This window comes from Scomber scombrus, chromosome 20 (assembly GCF_963691925.1).
Source record: "Scomber scombrus chromosome 20, fScoSco1.1, whole genome shotgun sequence".
NCBI lineage: Eukaryota > Metazoa > Chordata > Actinopteri > Scombriformes > Scombridae > Scomber > Scomber scombrus.
Genome location: NC_084989.1, coordinates 18,411,162 through 18,429,946, shown reverse-complemented (window position 1 = coordinate 18,429,946; position 18,785 = coordinate 18,411,162). Strand labels below are relative to the sequence as shown.

The window sequence follows — 18,785 nt, the reverse complement described above, 5'->3', positions numbered from 1 at the left end:
CATCAAACAGCTGTTTTATTGCAATTAAACAATAAGTTACAGGCTGTGTTTTTCATTGCAGAATACAAAAAGATTCTTTCTTGAAGCCCGACACAGAAAACATATTTTTAACTTGAATCTCCTGATTAAAGAACTAACAGTGAACATGAGGAATTCATATGTTGAGGTTTTTATATGTGAAATCAAAATGGTCATGTTTGGTGAGTTCATGGTGCTTACAGGTCTTCCAGGGTAACCAAATTCTCCCTTGGGTCCTTGTGGTCCGATAGGCCCCTGTTGGGAACAAAACAGTTTCTTCAATATGCATCTACTGCAATCTTCATCCATGAAGCTAGAAACAATTGGATTTAATAGTGTAAAAATACATTTTTTATTATTTTTGTTTTGTGGTATTTGCATTTGTTGATTGCTTTCATACTTACTGGAATTCCATGGGGTCCAGTTATACCACTATCTCCCTGAAAACAATATGCAATTACATTTATTTGTACAGTTTTATTGACAATGTTTTAAAGATCATGGTTAAGCTGTCTCACTGACACTAATATCCTGAGGAATTCCATGCAAACAAAACTTTTTAAGAAGAGAAATGAAGAAAATGTATTTGGATCTAAAAAGTAAAAACTGTGATGGGAAACATCACCTTGTTTCCTTTGGGTCCCACTGAGCCAGGCAGGCCTGACATCAAGGATCCATCTGATGCGATGACAAATCCTGGCTCACCCTTTTCACCCTGCACATACACAAAAGTAAATAAACAGAGCTAAAATACATGAAAACAAATATGCAATTAATACAAAACTGTGGAAGCCATCAGGAAAGCTTGCTCTTTTAACAAAATGAGGAGGATTACATTTACAACCTAAGACATGATTTCATCTACATAATCTGCTTGGACATTTAAAAAGCCACAAGCCAGCATTAGGCCATGGCCCTATAAGGATGGCAATAAAAGTTGGTCCACCACTTAGGGCCAGTTTGTTTATTTCAAGTTGGCAAATGTTAGCAAAAACTAAACTGAAATGGTAAACATTGGAAATATTATACTTGCTAAACATCAGCATGGTAGCATTGTCATTGTGAGAGCAGATTGCTAGCCTTCTGTTAGCAAGACTATAGATTCTTATAGTCTTATTTCTAATATTTCCTACAGTTTGTGTATGCGTGAGAATGGAGACAAGTCACTTACCTTCAGTCCTGGTGGCCCATTAACACCTTGCAACCCAATGTCACCTTTTGGACCCTGTGGTCCCTGCAAGCATTAAGGGAATTAAAACACATTAAAACACTTAACTCCATGTCTAACATAACTGTTGCCAAATGTTTGTGTACTCATTTGGGTAATCTACTCTACATAACTTATGATGCTGTTTAGAATAGAAAACCTGACAGCTAAAACACAAGACTGTTCTCTGATGAGTTTTTTAATCTGATACTCACAGAAAGTCCCTGAGCTTCAGAAATCCCTGAGAAGTTGAAGACACCATCTGTGTCGTTAAGAAGAAGCTGAGGAAGAGGCAGGAGGAGAATATTGTCAGCTGAGTCACTGAACAGATCAATCAAGATCACAAACAATCAAATCTACAAGGGTTGTACAGGTGATTTGTGTGTCAATGTTCTGATCATTCAGCAGGTGGGTAGAAAGTGGTCCCAACACTGAACTCTCCCCTTTAGTCTAAACAAGCCTTGCATCCTGTATTGCTATGGCCAGATGCTACTTACATCCTGGATGTTGATAATGGGTCCCGGGGGTCCAGGTGGCCCTGGAGGGCCAGGTACACTGAGCCCATCCCGTCCCGCCTCCCCCTGAAAAACAAATTTGACATTTTAGCATTTCATTCAGTAAAAATTTGTGCAGGTATGTATGTGTGAATGTGGTCAAATCATATATCTACTCTCTGTTGGTTTTACCTTTTGTCCTGGGTCACCTTTGTCGCCTTTTGGTCCCTGTAGATTACAGAAGGTAAAATGCAGATGATCAAAGTTCAACATCCGGTTATATTGAGTGTTTCATGGATGTACTTGTCATTTTGTTTTGTTTTCTAATGGCTGACAGTGTTACAATAAGCCATGTGTTAAAATGTGTATGCAATGTTTGTTTTTTTATTCTTCAACAAGTAGATTGTAAATGACAAGATATCCATCAATCCATCTGTCTCTATTATTCAAATTCTAGTTTTTAACACAGGTTTATCAGTTATTTATTTCACAGAAAGACAGAGCCAGTAGTGATTGGTGGTAACTATTTGTAAAAGCTGACATTTTAATCAAATCTTTACTCTGTTTGTGTATCCATCAAGTCCATCAATTTACTGACCTCTTCCCCTTTTAATCCCTCCAGTCCTGGAAACCCTGATGGTCCTGTAGCACCTGCCTCCCCCTGTAGAAATGATGAAGAAACATTAATCAAGTTTCACACATCATATGACATAACTATTTTCTAAATTTTTCCAGGGCTACAATGCAAGGAAGTAAAAACTGAAACAAAGTGATTTGGTTTCTGCCGTCATAAAGACATTCCTCTATATAAGTTTTGGTGATGTTGAGCTAAGTCAGAGATAATGTTAGGTGTTCAGGTCACATTCAGTAAGAACTACAACATCCAGGTCCTGAACCTGGTGAGCAGACAATGTGTTTGCTCTGCCGATTCATGCTAAAATAACCCTTACATCGCAAAAAAGCAACCAGAAGGAGCTAAACACTCACCTTTTGCCCTGGCTGTCCTGTAGAGCCCTTTAAACCTTCTTCTCCCTATGACAGGAAAAAAAAAAAAGCTCAATTTCGGTAGAAATCGTAAAAGTTCATTTGCTGTAGACTTACCTGAACCTCAACTATAACATTACATTCCGAGCCCCAAACCAAATCTCAACCCAGATATAAAGCGTTAACAGTGTGGGTGCCAACACATGCCTACATTCATACCTTGGATCCTGGAAGTCCAGGAATTCCTGAAGGACCCTGTGGAAAACAGAACAGTTGAATAACTGAGGTGACACAATGAATCGATATGATTAAATGATAATGTGACTGATATAATGAAAAACTAAAACATAAGAAAATACTGTTACACAGAATTCTCCTCATGTAATCACACTCAATGCAGTTGTACCTGTGGGCCTCTGGACACAGCTCCAAATCCACTCTGCAACCCAGATCCTTCCAGGTCCTAAAAAAAGGACATGTAATGATCAAATTTTGAGTCTAACATAAAACAGTCTCCACAAACTAAAACATAAAATACAACAGACCACTAGTTTAAAACGCAACTTCAGATGTGTCTAATGAGTATTAATGATTAATAATTCAACACACATTTCAACCTAGTCTGGAAATATAAGAAAGACACACACTGATTCCATGCTTGTTACCCAAGCAGATACAGAGTGGGATATTTTGTGGATATTACACTAAAACAACTGCCAGGGTCATGCTCTGCTTACAGGAACTGAGCATAAAACAACCAACAAGCTCTAATCCTTCAACAATAGTAGCACTAATGTTAGCCAACTTTGCATATCAATATTTATTCATTCCTCAGGATTACAATCATACTAATATTATCAGTTGAAATATAACTTGAGCGTTCGTGAAGCAATGAAATAGGCTGTACCTCAAAGTCCATCATGAAGCCTCTTGTAGGGGGTCCTGGGGGCCCAGGAGGGCCAGGTGGACCCCTAGGGCCAGACCTCCCTTCTGGACCCTCTGACCCTGGAAGGCCTGGAAATCCTGCAGGACCCTGATCCCCCTGGGTGAGATATTATGATACTATTTATATTCAAAAGGATCATAAGATTATCATTATAACAGCACTGGTAATATAGGTAAAAGACCATAAACGAGAATGGGTGACATGATGAAAAGATAAATAGAAATGGTGAGCTAGATGGAGAAAAGTGAAAAATGTGGATACAGTAACAATATAAAGGGACAGCAAAATACAGTTTGACTATCATTTCTATGGTGGTTTATTGCACAGTCAAGGATGAAAAACAATACAATAATGGGATTTTACCTTTGATCCTGGTGGGCCGCTCACACCAGGCTCTCCCTGTTAAACAAATAAAATACAATAGAATTTCATTAACTTTGGCAACAAGTGAATAGGGACTACAGTGTCTGGTTTGCACAAAAAGGCAGAGCAGCTATTGCAACACAGACTTGTTTACACTCAAGCCCCTTAGCTTATTATTCTGGGGGTCACCTCATTAAGAGCTTGGCTCTTTGTATTAGCTGGTTATTTGCCTTGTGGGTAATTGTTTTTGCTAACAGAGTACTGAGAGGCTTGCTCAAAGGAAATCAGAGTGGGATCACACAGAAGATAGCGTGGTAAAAATCACATAAGCAAGAGCTAGATCAAGGTTGGTGAGCTGTGAGGAAATAACACTGATTAAACTCAAAACTCTCTGCAAAGTCTTTGCAGGACATCAATACTTTCTAAGAGCAGGGTGATGAGAGCACTTCATGGTTAACAGGTGGACTTCTGAACCTTGGTACGAAGACATTGTGATAGTGTTGTAAACCAATATCCAGTAGCCTCACCTTGTGTCCCTTTTCCCCAGCAGGCCCTGGATCCCCATCTTTTCCATCGACTCCCTGCAACAGTGATATGACTATTTACTGCACATTTCCGTTTTTAGATGCATCTATTTCAGATACTTGTTGACATGATTTTTTTTGTATATTCATTGCACAGTTGAATTGTTGCTAACATTCATATTTTTTGAACGGAAGTGGATGCTACGTGGAAGCTAACAAGGGTGGATTGTTTAAATTGAGAATATATAAAACAAAGCTAATGAGCTGTTCTGAACTTTGATGCACCAAATCAGTGCTGCAATAAATATAATAAACATGTGAGTAGTTCATTCACACAGTTAGTTAAAGCGTCTGACATTTTAAAGAAAAAAAAGACACATTTCCCCCAACAGATGCCGCTGCTCAGACCATGTTCTGAAGCTCTATCAGTAGTTCCAGCAAAAAATGCTGTTAGCTTCCTGTGCTATCTGGGAATATTGGGAAAAAACTCTACCTTTTGTAACTGCATACAGCTTGTGCCCCACTGAGGAGCTGGACCATAAAGCAGTAACATTTACAAATAAGCACACAAACACAAATATTGATGAATAGTACCAGTACGAATTTGGACACATTTTCTAATTCAAGGGAATGGGAAGGTGTGTCCAAACTGTACTTCATACATCAATATATTCACACATGTACAAAATGGTTTTGCACACTTAATGTATTTGCCTATTGATCACTACTGTGCAGCAAGCAATGACAGAAAAGCAGTGAATGAACATGGGGTTTTCAAATAAAGTTGGGGGAAATACTGTCTTTTGAGCCCCTTAGATTTGACGGGACCAAGTGTTTATACCTGACCAGACCCTGAACCAGAATCAGAATCAGAGCCAAAACCAGAACCAGAACCAGACTCAGAACCAGAACCACTAAACCACTCCTCAATCACCTGAAAAAAGAGGCTGGGTAAGCAGTGCAAGTTTTCTGGACACTAGAGAGGAATAACTTCAGGCAGTAAACTTCCAGTTGCTGAAATACAGCTTTCACACACCCTCTCCACAAATACCTGCTGCATTTTACCAGAAAATAAATGGTCTTCTAGCAAACTCTGCTTTAAATTCAGCTGTGCCACTTTGAGTTATTAAGCTCAGGTGTAATGAAAATTTACATCATAAAGAATATACTTACTTAATATGAGCCACAATTAAGAAATGATTTACATGTATGCATACGTCATTGTTACATGCAATTTCTGTGGTATTTATAAAACATTAAGTTTAGATTTTGCTTTAATTGATAAACTGGGAATGAAGAAAGAATGTCGCACTTACAGGGACTCCAGGTTCACCATTCTCTCCATTTTTCCCAGGGACTCCAGGCGGTCCAGGAAAGATGTCCTCAGATGGGGAAACTGCAGATCCCGGCAGCCCTGGGGGGCCAGGAGGCCCTGGAAGCCCCGGAGGCCCCTGAAAACACAAGTCAATATATGTCAGTCACAAAGTGGAAATGAGATACCGTCCATGTGTGCAGCTCATGTTGTTAATAATTGTCCTACTGGGTCAGCATGCGACGAGTGTATCTTTATATCAAAAAGATGAAGCACTGTACATCTACATGACAAAAAATAATACATTTGCACATATTTTTAACAGTGTTATATCTCTGTAATATGTTAAAGAAATAACATGATGTGAGATGACGGTGGAATGATGGTATGAATGATAAAACACATCAGCAATTAGCCAGAAGGCAAAGAAAGTAGATGCAACATGATGCAAAATATGATCCAATGTCCTATCTGAAGGTAACTTACCCTAATAATCTCTGCATCACTGTCAAAGTCTTCAAATCCTGACCCCTCCTGGTGAACATATAACACAACACCAGATATCAGTCAATAATAAAATAAACCCAGCTAGTTAATAAACTGACAGATGGTGTCAGATTACAAGAACTGAATAGTCTCATTACAAAATGTTGACCATTTCTTAGGGATTGATTTCAGTATAGAAATGTTTAATTAGACACTTCCAAAACAGAAATGCTTCTGTCATCAGTTTAGCCGTGTTTCACTTTCATGCTGGAAGATATGTAATCAGGATAACTGTCAGTCATTTCAGATGGTGAATATGTAGTTATATATCAATTTAAATAACACAATAATGTCAATGACTATAATGACATTACCGACTGAAAACTCAAAGAAGTAATCCACAGCTTTCACTTGCATCACTAACGCCAGCAAAAATAACACAGCATCTAAGTTTCAGACATGTTCTAATCAATAAATTAAATCATTTTAATAGCCTAATAAGTAAAGTATCAACCGAATAAATGATGTTTTTAGTCATCAATATTTAGCTTAAGATGGGACTTAAATATTGATTTCTGGAAGTCAAGTTTTCTGAGAACCTTGTAAAGGTCAAAAAACATGTTTAACAACCTACCAGGAACATGGAAGACTTGCCACCTGGAGGACCAGGTGGCCCTGGAGGACCTGGTAATCCAGCACCAGGATCACCCTGTGGGAGACGACAGTGGCATATTTATGCATTTGTTTTTACATTCAGTGATCAGCATTATTATTGATTTAGAATTACTGATTGGGCCATATTATTAGTCAATAACAATCCTTGTTAATTGCAATGATTCTACCAGCATGCTATACATAATGACCCAAATGTACATCAGAGTTTAATGTTTTTTAAAAAGAATATCTACCTTGTCTCCTTTAGTTCCAGGCTCTCCCTGAAGCCCTGGATGTCCTGGAATCCCAATCTCACCCTGAGAAAAAGACAATCACAGCTATGCTCAATATCAGAGGTTACAATTCAGCACACTGACACGTAATCCTGGACAGAGAGGATGCAGTGGTAAGCAGTAAAAGCAGAATGTTATAGATACTCCCCTGATGTTAGATGTGACCCCAACAAATACACATACATCTACAGTACACAGTTCATAAATGTTAATGGTCGGTTCAGCATTTAGTATTAGCTAGCACACGGAATCGGTACCCGTTTGCTAAAAGCAGGTATAGTCCTGCAATTCCCTTCTAAAAACTGACTCATGGAAGAACAGACATAACAATCTACAAGACAGGAAACACTTTACTTACTGGAACACCAATTTCCCCGTTGCGTCCCTGTAAAGACAAAAATGGAAAAACAATCCAGTTTTTTACCTTCTGACCTGTAGGACTGACATAAACAACTGAATGCACTTCATTCATCTGATGTTCTGTGAATAAATAGCTACATCATTTTGTTTGGGGGGGTTTTGGGTTTGTTTTTTTTTAGAAAGAATTCTTTCAGTAAAGCAAAACAACTGAGTATATAAATCTTACAGGTCGTCCATCTGACCCAGGAAGTCCAGGTGGGCCTGGATGCCCGTGTGGACCTGCCGGACCTTGGGGTCCCGGCTCCCCTCTATCTCCCCCTCCTGTGGATCGTCCTGGAGGGCCGGGGGATCCTTGAGGACCACGTGGACCTGGTTCACCTGGCTCCCCTTTCTGTCCGGGAGACACCTGCAGGGACTGAGTGTTGGGCGGACTCATTAGTAACTAATTCATTTATTAATTCAAACAAGACATCAAACATACACAGACTCTAGTTTTAATTACATTGACATTAATTATTATTTGCTCATTTATACATAATTGAAAGGTATCAATGAGCAACAAGTTGATTAACTAACAGAAATTGATTTTTTCTGATCATTTTATACCATTATGTAAAAGCTTTTTATGGATTTATCTATTTCTTGAATTCCCACCAGAATTTTAAGTGGGAAAATAGAGTCTCATTTATAGGAGATGACCACTCTTCCAATAGACGATTTAGGTTAATCAGTGGGTGTATTTTTTTATAGTAAATCTTGGCTAGTGTTACTCTAATTAATCATTAAATAACGCAGATGTTAATGCAGGTCCAATGTTACTGAACATCCATATAAGTGTATGTATTAACTGGATAAAAAGTCAAATATGTACTCTGCATCATGCAACTAAATCATGTAGAAATTCTTACTTACAGTGTCAAGTATGGAGGCTGGAGTAGCTGTCTGAAATGATCTTACTGTAACAAAGACAAAGTGAAGACAAAAACATTTGCCAGTTCAGTTTAAACAGAATAATTACTTTTATCATTATGCAACTTTAATTTAAGGCAGGTCAGAAAACAGAAAATATGGTGCTTCTATTAGGAAGACAGCAACAGCAACATCTGCTGGTGGATTTATGAACTACAAACACAGAAGGCACAGTCTTTGATGTATGATATAGTACATCACCACACGCTTGTCCATGTGTGCGACATTAAGATCACATTAACAAAGACAGTTTCCCTAAAATAATTCTTCACCTTCAACTGTGGTCATTTCCAACTCCTGCCCAGAAGTCTCCTCTATGTCTTCATATTCATCTTCATTATCATCATAATCTATTGGCATCTCAGTGGGTGGAGCTTGGACCGGGGTGCTGTAAGTTGGGTCCACCTCAGGGAAGGGCTAAAAAAGGAAATAATGTGGAGGGACAAAAAAAAAGAAACATCTGTCATCTAAAAAAAAAAATGCTACTGGAAGACTTGATCCTTGATTTTCTGAAATATTCCATGGCCTTTATCTTATTATTTATTTTATTTTTTAATAAGAACATTGCAATTCTGACTTGTTTTTTGCTATTCTTTCATGCTTTTTTGCAAAGACAATTTTTATGTAAAATTATGCATGTGTGAATAATAATAATATTTTTAGCTTTTGTCTTTTTGACATGTTCATAAACAGCTGCTCAGATTGTAAAGAGAGAAAAAAAACAGTGGAGAGAAAGTGAGTGTTTGCCACAGATGGTAGGAAATGTTTTTTCTCTCAGAGCAGATCCAACTACAGTGTCAGACTGAGATTGAAAGCAACATTCCACACATTGCACCAAGATGGCTCAGTGCGCCACATTATTTCAATATTATTCCAACAATACTTAATCTTTTTTTATTTGTACAAGATCTACTATGTTGATAAATGTCTTGACCTTATGCCCCAGAAAAGCTGCCTGTCCTGTTTATAAATGATCCATAAATATGGCTGCCAATGAAAGAGCAATGGATGTTTTCTTACTCTGAGAGGTATTGACTTGGGTTTGAATCTGTCATCTCGCTGTACTGATGTGGCTGAGGGAGACATATTTCAAATTGCTATGAGCTGGCTAAGAGCTGCACACATCTGGATAAGAGTCACAAAACACCTCATGCATCCATATTTTCAAATCTTTGTGACACAAAAATTTAAAAAATCAATCAGGTAACACCAACAAATACAGAGCAAAAGTATTTAATTTGGGCAAATAGTGGCCTGAATTTGAGAAAGAAATTGTGGGTAAAGAAAAAACGACTCACTCTCCTCTAACAGTTTCTAACTATGTGCCCAGGCAAGGCTCAGATACTTTCCAGTGTAAATTTGGAACAGAAAAAAACGTAATTAAAAGTGGGACCTGTAAAGCAATCAGAGAAATAATGAATTGCTTTGTAAGTTACCAAATTTTAATAATAAAAGGAGTTAGAACTCTCTACATGGATGTAAAATAATTAAATACAAGTAGTCTGATGAGGTATTTTATTTAAACAAGAACACCAGAATAGCTCCAGTTTAGCTAATGAGGAAAAGTCAGAAAGACAATTTAAGTTTGCTTGTTTAACCTCTGAATATGTGGAAAAAAAACTTTACACAAAAAGAAGTGGACAAATTTGAAGACGGCATTTGGACAACGGAGGGATTTTGTCTTGGCCATTTGGCAAGGTTGCAATGTAACTATATTTAAAGTATAATCTAGTGCTTTTCCACCCTGGCCTCTTCCCTGTTGCCCTGTTGGTTATTTTTTTTCCTCCTTTCAAAGAGCAGCACATATATCATCATTGCTCCGGTCTCCTCCAGGCCTGTGAGGAGTTGTTTTCTTTGGGCCAAGTCCAGCCCAGCTAAATGGAAAGGCCAGAGGGACAGTGTGCCACGTGTGTGCCTTGTGTATGTGTATGTACACACCATGTTATACTCTCTCTCCTCCACAATCTTCTTCACTTCATCTCTTCCCTCAATGTCATCATAAGCATCATCACCACTTCCATATCCAGAGGCCTGGTGAGAAAATCAGAGCAGGGAAGAATCGAGTCAGTAGATAAACAGAGATAAGGAGAAATAATTAAATCCTCTTTAACAGACAAATCCCACATGAGTTCAAGCTGTGGGAATGAGAAAGAAAACTGAGAAAAACAAACAAAAAAATGTGTGTGCTCCTTATTTAAGGGAAAAATAAAACAATGCTTGCATACCCTGAGGAGAGTAAGATCAAATGTATGACATTTAGATCACAAAATGCATAACACTTGGATACCAGATGTACACAACCATAACACCTGAAGCAACAGTTGTAAGTAATTCAGAAGAGAATTGTGTAACTGCATCTGACATATGTCTACTGTGGTAAATGTTTTACTTTTAAAACAATGTACATAAGAACTGATAAAATGACATTTAATGATCCAAAATAAGATTTATTTTTATGCATGTAGATGAAATACATTTATTAAGCAAATTCGTATATGCAAAATAATCTTAATGTAGTGAATATACTATATGTTGTTACAATACATGACCAAAAGTGTGTGGACACACATGTGTGTGATTGTAGATCATCGCTTTAATATGCTGCTACTCCAGCTGCCACTCTTCTGGAAACTCTTTCCACATGATTTTGGAACCTGTAGTGCACTTTTTCCACCAACAGAGGGAGTGATATTTCTAGGTTTGGATTGCTGGGGCTCTGCACCCAGGCTGTGTTTTTTCATGCACACTCACATAAGGATCATCCTCCTCGCACTGGTCATCTGGGGCCGTGGGATCTGACTTCAACACCAGCTGCTGGATGGAGCCCTGGAGAAAGACGGAGAAGTGTGGAGGAAGAGAAGAGTCTGTATTATGTTGCACGGTAATTAAATTCATTAGTTCATTCTGTCCCTTTCCCACACACCAGCATAGAACTCGTCTTTCTGTCTCTCTCTCAATTATTATCTCACATATTATTTGGCTATTAACACGCCTGCTCAAATGGACATTCACACACTGCAAGCAACATCTGGCAGTGAACTGTCAGTGCTCCAAAGACTATTTTCATATAAACCTTAAAGCTCCAGACTATATTTTATATATAATAAAACTATAATATTAGGCTTTAAGAGCTGTACTGTATACTTACTGACTATAATAAATAATAGTTGGACCATCTTTAGGCCTGCCAAGAGCTGCTACACATCATACCAGTGGCTCATCAGGGACCTCTACTTTTATTTACAATTTCACACTTTAACACACTAACAGTTTATCAGTGTTTAAGCTGACAACACAACAATCTGTGCTTCAACTGGCCAACATTGATGGGTGGATCTCCCTCACTGCCGCATTTGAGTTCATCCCATCAGGTTGATATCAGAGTACTGTACTTATTTTCATTATTATCTTTTCACCTGAATCCTCTTCAAATTATCCCTGGATTACTATTTAGTCAGGGAGCATTGTTCTTGTTCATGAGTACTCATTCCCAGCGATTACACCTGCAAAGATTAGGTGATTAATCAATACGTTGTTAAGTTGACGTAAATGTAATCGGAAACTATTTTAAAACTAAAATAATAATTTCATATATTTTAAGCAGAATGCCAAAACTTTAGAGGTTACAGCTTCTCAAATATGAGAATTTGAATGAGAAATTCAATATGAGAAATTGATTTTAGGTATAATGCAACACAATTTGATGCCATTATGGTGCCACACAGAAAATGATGCTTTTTTTTTGTTACAATTAACATTCTAGGTCCCATCCCCATTTTTCTGCAAGCGCCAACCAGCACACACAAGTTTTAAGACCTAATCTGTTCTTAAATGTGGAAATATCTGGTTCATGCAGCTGTTCATACATGCCAGTGAAAAGGGAGGCTCACACCATCTGCAAAGGCAAGGTGTATTTTTCCATTTATTTAGTATATGAATGAGTTTGTGCAATTGTGAATGATCCTTTAAATCTAAGAGCCAACGACTCTGTCGTCTTGTTAGATAAAGACTTGCTAAAGGCAATGTCAGCCAAATTGTTTTGATATTGAGTTCAGGCCAGAGGAAAACACCTGTTTTTAATGGAATGAAGAACAGTTTATGAAATGTAATGGTGGTGAGTGAGTGAGATATGGACAGGGAGTAAAATAATAGTGACGTGGATATGAGTTGGGGTAGGAACTGAATCAGAAACATCTGTTTGTGAAGTAAACAACATGTGTGAAACAAAAAAAGAATACACCATGCAACCTTTTCTCTGTCTTTCAAACATTTTAGTTTGCGAATTACCTCCTTAAGATAAATCTGAATGGTTTAGTTGGTCAGTTTATAAAACTCAATTCAATTATATAAATGAAAACACTTGGGCAGTGGAAGGATTTGGCAGTGCCACCAGTTTGTCCACTTGATTATATCAAATAATTGTAGCAAACTGTCAAGGAGTTCACTAAAGTATCTAAGAACTGAACCTGTACGTGTCTTCCTGTGGCATGTACTAAATGGTTGCTGTGCATGTACTATAAATCACTTTCTAAAGACATAAAACTTATTGCTGGTTCAGAAGAATATGCTTCTTTATTACAATTTACGATTTCATTTAAACAGATGTTTTTGTCCAAAGCGACATACATCTGAGACCTGATACAACACAAGCAGGGATCTAGTCAGGAGAGAACAATACGAGTTAGTGGCATAAAGCTATGTACACCTGAATGATGGAGTTCAGGTATGCAGGTGTTGTTTTAGTTGTTGTTTTGTAAGCGAGTGTCAGAGGGCCAGTGGAGGGATATATGAACAGTGGGGTGACGTGCTATATTTTTGGGCTGGTTTAAGACCAGATGTGCCACCAGGTTCTGGATCAACACAGACGTTTGAGCGTACATGTGAGGAGGCCTGTTAGTAATGAGTTGCAGAAGTTAATTATATAAGAATGTAAAATAAAAGCATTCGCGAGTCGTGCAATAGTGAGTCATGTCTCCTCACACCTTCCAAGTAAGATGCATCTCATTTACAGTACGTTAAACATATCAGCCTCTGGTTGTCATCTCATAGCTTGGACATGAGGTTTGTTTGTGTATATTTTTCTGTCTGAGTAACATCCACAGATTGGCCATCACAAGTTTTTTAGATGCCCGGGACGCCTGAGAAGAAGGTTAAGTACTTCCAAGGTACTGTTCTGTGTTTGCAGTTACTGGCAGTCACCATGTTGAGGAAAGTGCTGTTGCCAAAGCAACAGAGAGTGAGTCACTTTAGCTGCTGCTGGTTAACTACGTATGAATGAATGCCACCATAACTGTGGTTAAGGTCAATCCACTTTTAATTGATTTTTATAGATGACTGAAGGAGCACTGACACATTTAGTGTAGTCAATGTCTGTATAGGACAATGTGCTGAGAGCCTATTTTGCCACAAGGTGTCGCCAGTTAAGTTGATAAATAAAAAAAATAAGTGTCATGATTTTTGTCATTCATCTAATCTTACATCATATAATATTGCACATACATACATACTGTATATGCTTGATCTGATCTTCCAAAACCCAGGACCCAGGACCAATTGTCCTTCCAACTCTGCCCTTTTAAAAGGGGGATGTTTTCTGTGTTATTCTTGCCATTGTGACGAAAGGAAAGCAAGTTGCAGATTTAATTTCAATAGAAAACTTTAATTTAGCTCAATATTTGTATGCTTAAATCTGTAGCAAGAAATACTCAACACACATGCACACACTGTGATCATAAAAATACTTGAAAATGTTTCCCTTAACATTATGGGTTAAGAATACAAATTCAGTTGCTCAGGGAGAATCAGAAGACTCATAAAACTCGTTCTCTCGTTCTATTTTTCTTTCTCACAAACACACATCTACAGATGGTGCCAACCACACACAAACATTTCCCAACACCCATCATGGGGTGCATTCAGGGAAACTGAGGAAAGCAACAAGAGCTGTGTGTGCTGCAGAGAACTTCTGCTGCTGCGTGGCTGTTATTGCTCTCTCTGGGTTGAGATGGAGGATCTCTGACAGAGCTGCCAGTTCAAACACTGAACAGCTGGGAACAGACAGTGACTACTGGTCTTCTTTCTCTGAGAAAGGAGGGAAGAGGGGCGCGAAGGGGAAGGACTATATGAAGTAAGGGAAGGGAGTAGTAAAGGAGATGGAAGATAAAGTGAAGAGGGTGGAGAGAGAAAGCTCTTGAGAGTTTCTGGGTGATGTCTCTCAGCCACCTACAATGTTTTTTTATGCTATTAGTAGGCCGAGTGGACTAAACTGTTTTCTTGCAAAGAGTTAGATGAGAAGACTGTTGCCATTCATATGATGTATGATGTAAGATGTTATGCCATGCTCAGTATGGAGCTAGAATGAGCAGATGATTGTTTTACAGTAGCTTTGAATAACACACAGCTAGCTCAACTCCATCCAAAGTAGAACAATCTGCTTCCTATTCCTTTAACAATTGAATTGTAATTGTATCTTGGTTAAAATGACTGAATGGGGAAAAGCAATTTCTCGTTGGTTTAGTTACTTTACTAACCACCAAGCCACTGTTAAGTCAATTAAAGTAATCCTCTTAAAAGTTTTAACCTGTTGAGGAAATCAAAACATTACTTTTACAATGAAGTGATCACTTTTGAGATTTGAAGCAGGGCTACAGTGAGTTAATTTTGTTCTGAAAATAAATATTGTGAGGTAAATACCCACGTCAGCTTTGGTTTTAAATGACAGCAGGTAGCGAAACAGATTTGATATATTCTTCCAGTAATAAAATGGACTCTCCTCTGAGACCATGAATTCACAAATAAACACGTGCACTCCCTCCCTGGATTTCTTTGAAACTCGCCTCCGATTTCTCCATAAAAACCTTAATGGGAGAGTGGGTAGATCTGGGCAGTAAAAACTTTCCACTGTCCTGTAAACTAAACATCTTGTAGTTTGTCTGAAATGTGAGGAAAAAAGGACAAAAGGTTGCAATGTAGCAGGTCTGGTTTTTGCTTTTAGAGATTGCAGATCAGTTACTCTGTTTGTTTAGCTACCGGTCACAAGCTGATTTATTCAGAAAAACATTACTGGCATGTTTTCTAGTACACACTGTGCTTGGCTGTTCTCTTATTCAAATGTAATATTCTACTCCACTTCAGATTTAACATTTTGATAAAACTAAAAATTAATAATAAAAAAAATCAGACTAAGATAAATATCTCTACTTGCCTATTCCATCCAGATAGCACATAACTACATAATAGTTTTCCCTTTACACTTAACTATTTTCCTCTCATCATCCCTCTTGTTACCTTGGGAGAAACCCAACCTTTTTTTTTTTTTTTTTTTTTTTTATTCCAATTAAAAAAATAGCAAATCATGGATGTTTGGGAGGAAAGCACTGAAACATTTACTGGTTTATTTTATGTTATAAGAGCACTGAGACCAGAATGTAGCATTGTACCTCTTCTCCTGGATCTGATGTGTCAGCATTTCTCTACCACACACCCTCATTATAACCACACAGGAATATTTCATTTTATTAACAGTTATTTAGGATTGGAAGCTCAACCCTTGCATTCTTACTATTGTTTAATGATATTGTTAAATTAAAGAATTGGCAAGTGCACTTACAGTTGCACTCAGTTAGCTAAGTCATCCAAGATGACAGTCTATCAGCTATATTCCAAAACTGTAAATCACATACAGCTTGTCATTTATGAGCTCTCATGGGATAAGGCAGTGCTCATAAACACATGTGGTCATTCGATCTTTGTCTCCTGTGGCGGTCACGAAGCTGCCAGCAAAGACTTTTGTGTTCATGTCTCAAACAGGCAATCACCCAAATGCCACGTTTGTTTCTTTATGTAGTGGTGGGTTTGACCATCAGTTCTCAACTCATTGATCTAAACCATATTACAGTGGGAATGAGGAATAGTCTATGCTGAACTACAGCTTATACATCAAGATGAAAAGTGAGACACAGAGGAGGAAGTAATGGAAAAATCCTCAAAAATCACGCTGATCATGCAGAAGATGAACATTTTGCTAACATTGCACACACATGTGCACACACAACAGTAAATCTAGCTCCATCCAGACTCACCACAAACCTCTCCAGGCCTGTACCCCCAGCATTCCCCACAAAGACCCCTGAGCTGGCCTCGAAGGTCAGAGGCTGACGGCTTCTGGTGAAGTCGACTCGGTGGTATTCCTCACAGTCCATGTAGAGACGCACCTGAGGAACAAAGACAAATCAATCAGTCAGTCAGTTTTTATTTATATAGCACCAAATCACAACAAAAGTCATCTCAAGGCACTTCTCACATAAAGCAGGTCTAGACCATACTCTTTAATTTAATTCAAAGAGACCCAACATTCCCACATGAGCAAGCATTCATATACATCTTTCAGCTTGACAGAAAACCACATGCAAATTGATAACAAATGGAATACTTGCAGAAAATAGAACATGTAGGAAACCGTATCCCCTGCATGTGCACATGGACAGATTGTTTTATATAAGGTGCACAAGAATTTCCCAATTTGGGATAATTAAAATGCGTCAATATATCTATTGTACTATCTATTTGAGCTTTAAGCTTTCAATTTATCATAAGATCTTCACATACTAAAGAATCATCTGTAAAAGATGAAAGTGCCACATGTAGCCTAATTAAAGCCCCTGTGTCTAAAATCTGAAAAGTTCTGACTTTGGCGGCTCCTCATTTTAGAATTAAATTATGACACTCTACAAGACGTGTGTTAAAAATGTGACTGAAAGCAACACATACTCTATCAATTTTCACTGGGAATGTATACTTTTTCTACAAACACAACCTTATTGTATCAGAATAATGTTGAAGGAGGAGGATTTTTTCATACTGCAAAGTAATGCCAAGAAAAGTATTGCTTGTATAGACAAACCCTGATATAAATCATTACTCTATGTCAGAGCTCCATGCTGATCAATAAAGATTAAAAACACATCAGTAAGCCATACTATTGTACTGAGTGAAATATTTTGTTATCACAATGAACACAGGAACTGTAGTGTACTTTGAGGCAGTTTCATGTACAATATGATGCTGCAGCTGAAAATAGTCTTTCAAAAATCAACAATTTGCTCTATTTTTTTAAATGCAGTGTAGGAGTTGGTAGATGCAGCCAATATTTGTTGAAAGTTGACAAATACTGTATCTTCCAGACACCACAGTACACTACACCCACCTCAGCTCCTTGTACAGTAAGGGTAAACCTTGCCCATCTTCCTGTCAGGTCTCCCATCTTGAAGGAAGCAGCTTCTTGGGTTCCACCTGTTGTTCCTGGGTCAGTGTAGTATAAAACCACTCTCTGGGAACCATCTTCCACTTCAGACAACGCTATACCTAAGTGTACAATCTTAACAGAAAACAATAATAATAACCAAGTGATGCAGAAAATTGTCATTTACTTTCCTTGTGTATATATGTGGTAGGAGATTGGTGCTGGGATTACAAAGAATTACATTGTCTTACTTTTTGGTAAGCATCAGTGATGGCGAACAGAATGCCACCACGTCTCGTGGTGGGTTTAGCTGTGACTGTGATGGCAAAGTCATAGTAGAATGGATCTGGAATGAATGACTTCGTGAGGCGGCCAACGTTGGCATCAGGGCCGAAGCTGTAGGCAGGGTAACCCTCGAAGCCCGTAACAAAGGAAACTGAGGGTGGGAGGGGAACACCGATCAACTCTGTCAGGTCCAAGGCTCCCTGAGAACCAGGGTCTAAAAAACATGGAGGAGGAAACCATGTTAGTGGAGGGGAAAAGAAAATACACTTCTCATCCAACAAGTGTATCACACTCATCATTGACTGACATGAAAAATTAAACAAAAGGGTAAAAAAGTAATTATTATATTTTGAGCACATGAAAACAACATAGTTTAAAAGGTTCAATTAAATTTCACTGGTGCAAAATTTAGCCATCATGCATTTGCCAGATGTCCCCTTTAGCCGTTGTCTCATTTGAAGTTATAATCAACTGGGCTCTGAGCTCTGAATGTTAATATGTCTGTCTATATGCTCTCTCTTTGATGAGTACTTGAAGGTGACAGGGTACATACACAATGTTCAGAGCAGTGGGAGTGAGAGGGGGCAGTTCATTTTTCCCCCCAGAGCCCCCTAGTGGGTTAATGGAGCAATGAGTCATAAGAATAAAA

The 18,785-nt window shown here is 38.2% G+C and overlaps 1 protein-coding gene across 1 annotated transcript in view; it reads right to left on the bottom strand.

Moving 5' to 3' along the window:
* The window catches only part of LOC134002367 (collagen alpha-1(XVIII) chain-like), a 56,364-nt gene that overhangs the window by 6,145 nt on the left and 31,434 nt on the right, over positions 1-18,785 (bottom strand). The window contains exons 3-29 of the mRNA XM_062441709.1: positions 18,103-18,350; positions 17,816-17,986; positions 16,692-16,823; positions 11,362-11,436; positions 10,549-10,641; positions 8,883-9,027; positions 8,554-8,597; positions 7,868-8,056; positions 7,640-7,666; positions 7,243-7,305; positions 6,969-7,043; positions 6,335-6,382; positions 5,853-5,987; positions 4,540-4,593; positions 4,013-4,048; positions 3,611-3,745; positions 3,110-3,166; positions 2,923-2,958; positions 2,707-2,751; positions 2,318-2,380; positions 1,912-1,947; positions 1,723-1,806; positions 1,441-1,506; positions 1,190-1,252; positions 644-733; positions 423-458; positions 220-273 (exon numbers count right to left, since the gene is read on the bottom strand). Of these exons, the coding sequence (XP_062297693.1) occupies positions 220-273; positions 423-458; positions 644-733; positions 1,190-1,252; positions 1,441-1,506; positions 1,723-1,806; positions 1,912-1,947; positions 2,318-2,380; positions 2,707-2,751; positions 2,923-2,958; positions 3,110-3,166; positions 3,611-3,745; positions 4,013-4,048; positions 4,540-4,593; positions 5,853-5,987; positions 6,335-6,382; positions 6,969-7,043; positions 7,243-7,305; positions 7,640-7,666; positions 7,868-8,056; positions 8,554-8,597; positions 8,883-9,027; positions 10,549-10,641; positions 11,362-11,436; positions 16,692-16,823; positions 17,816-17,986; positions 18,103-18,350 (2,300 nt within the window). The remainder of the gene's footprint in view (positions 1-219; positions 274-422; positions 459-643; positions 734-1,189; positions 1,253-1,440; positions 1,507-1,722; positions 1,807-1,911; positions 1,948-2,317; positions 2,381-2,706; positions 2,752-2,922; positions 2,959-3,109; positions 3,167-3,610; positions 3,746-4,012; positions 4,049-4,539; positions 4,594-5,852; positions 5,988-6,334; positions 6,383-6,968; positions 7,044-7,242; positions 7,306-7,639; positions 7,667-7,867; positions 8,057-8,553; positions 8,598-8,882; positions 9,028-10,548; positions 10,642-11,361; positions 11,437-16,691; positions 16,824-17,815; positions 17,987-18,102; positions 18,351-18,785) is intronic.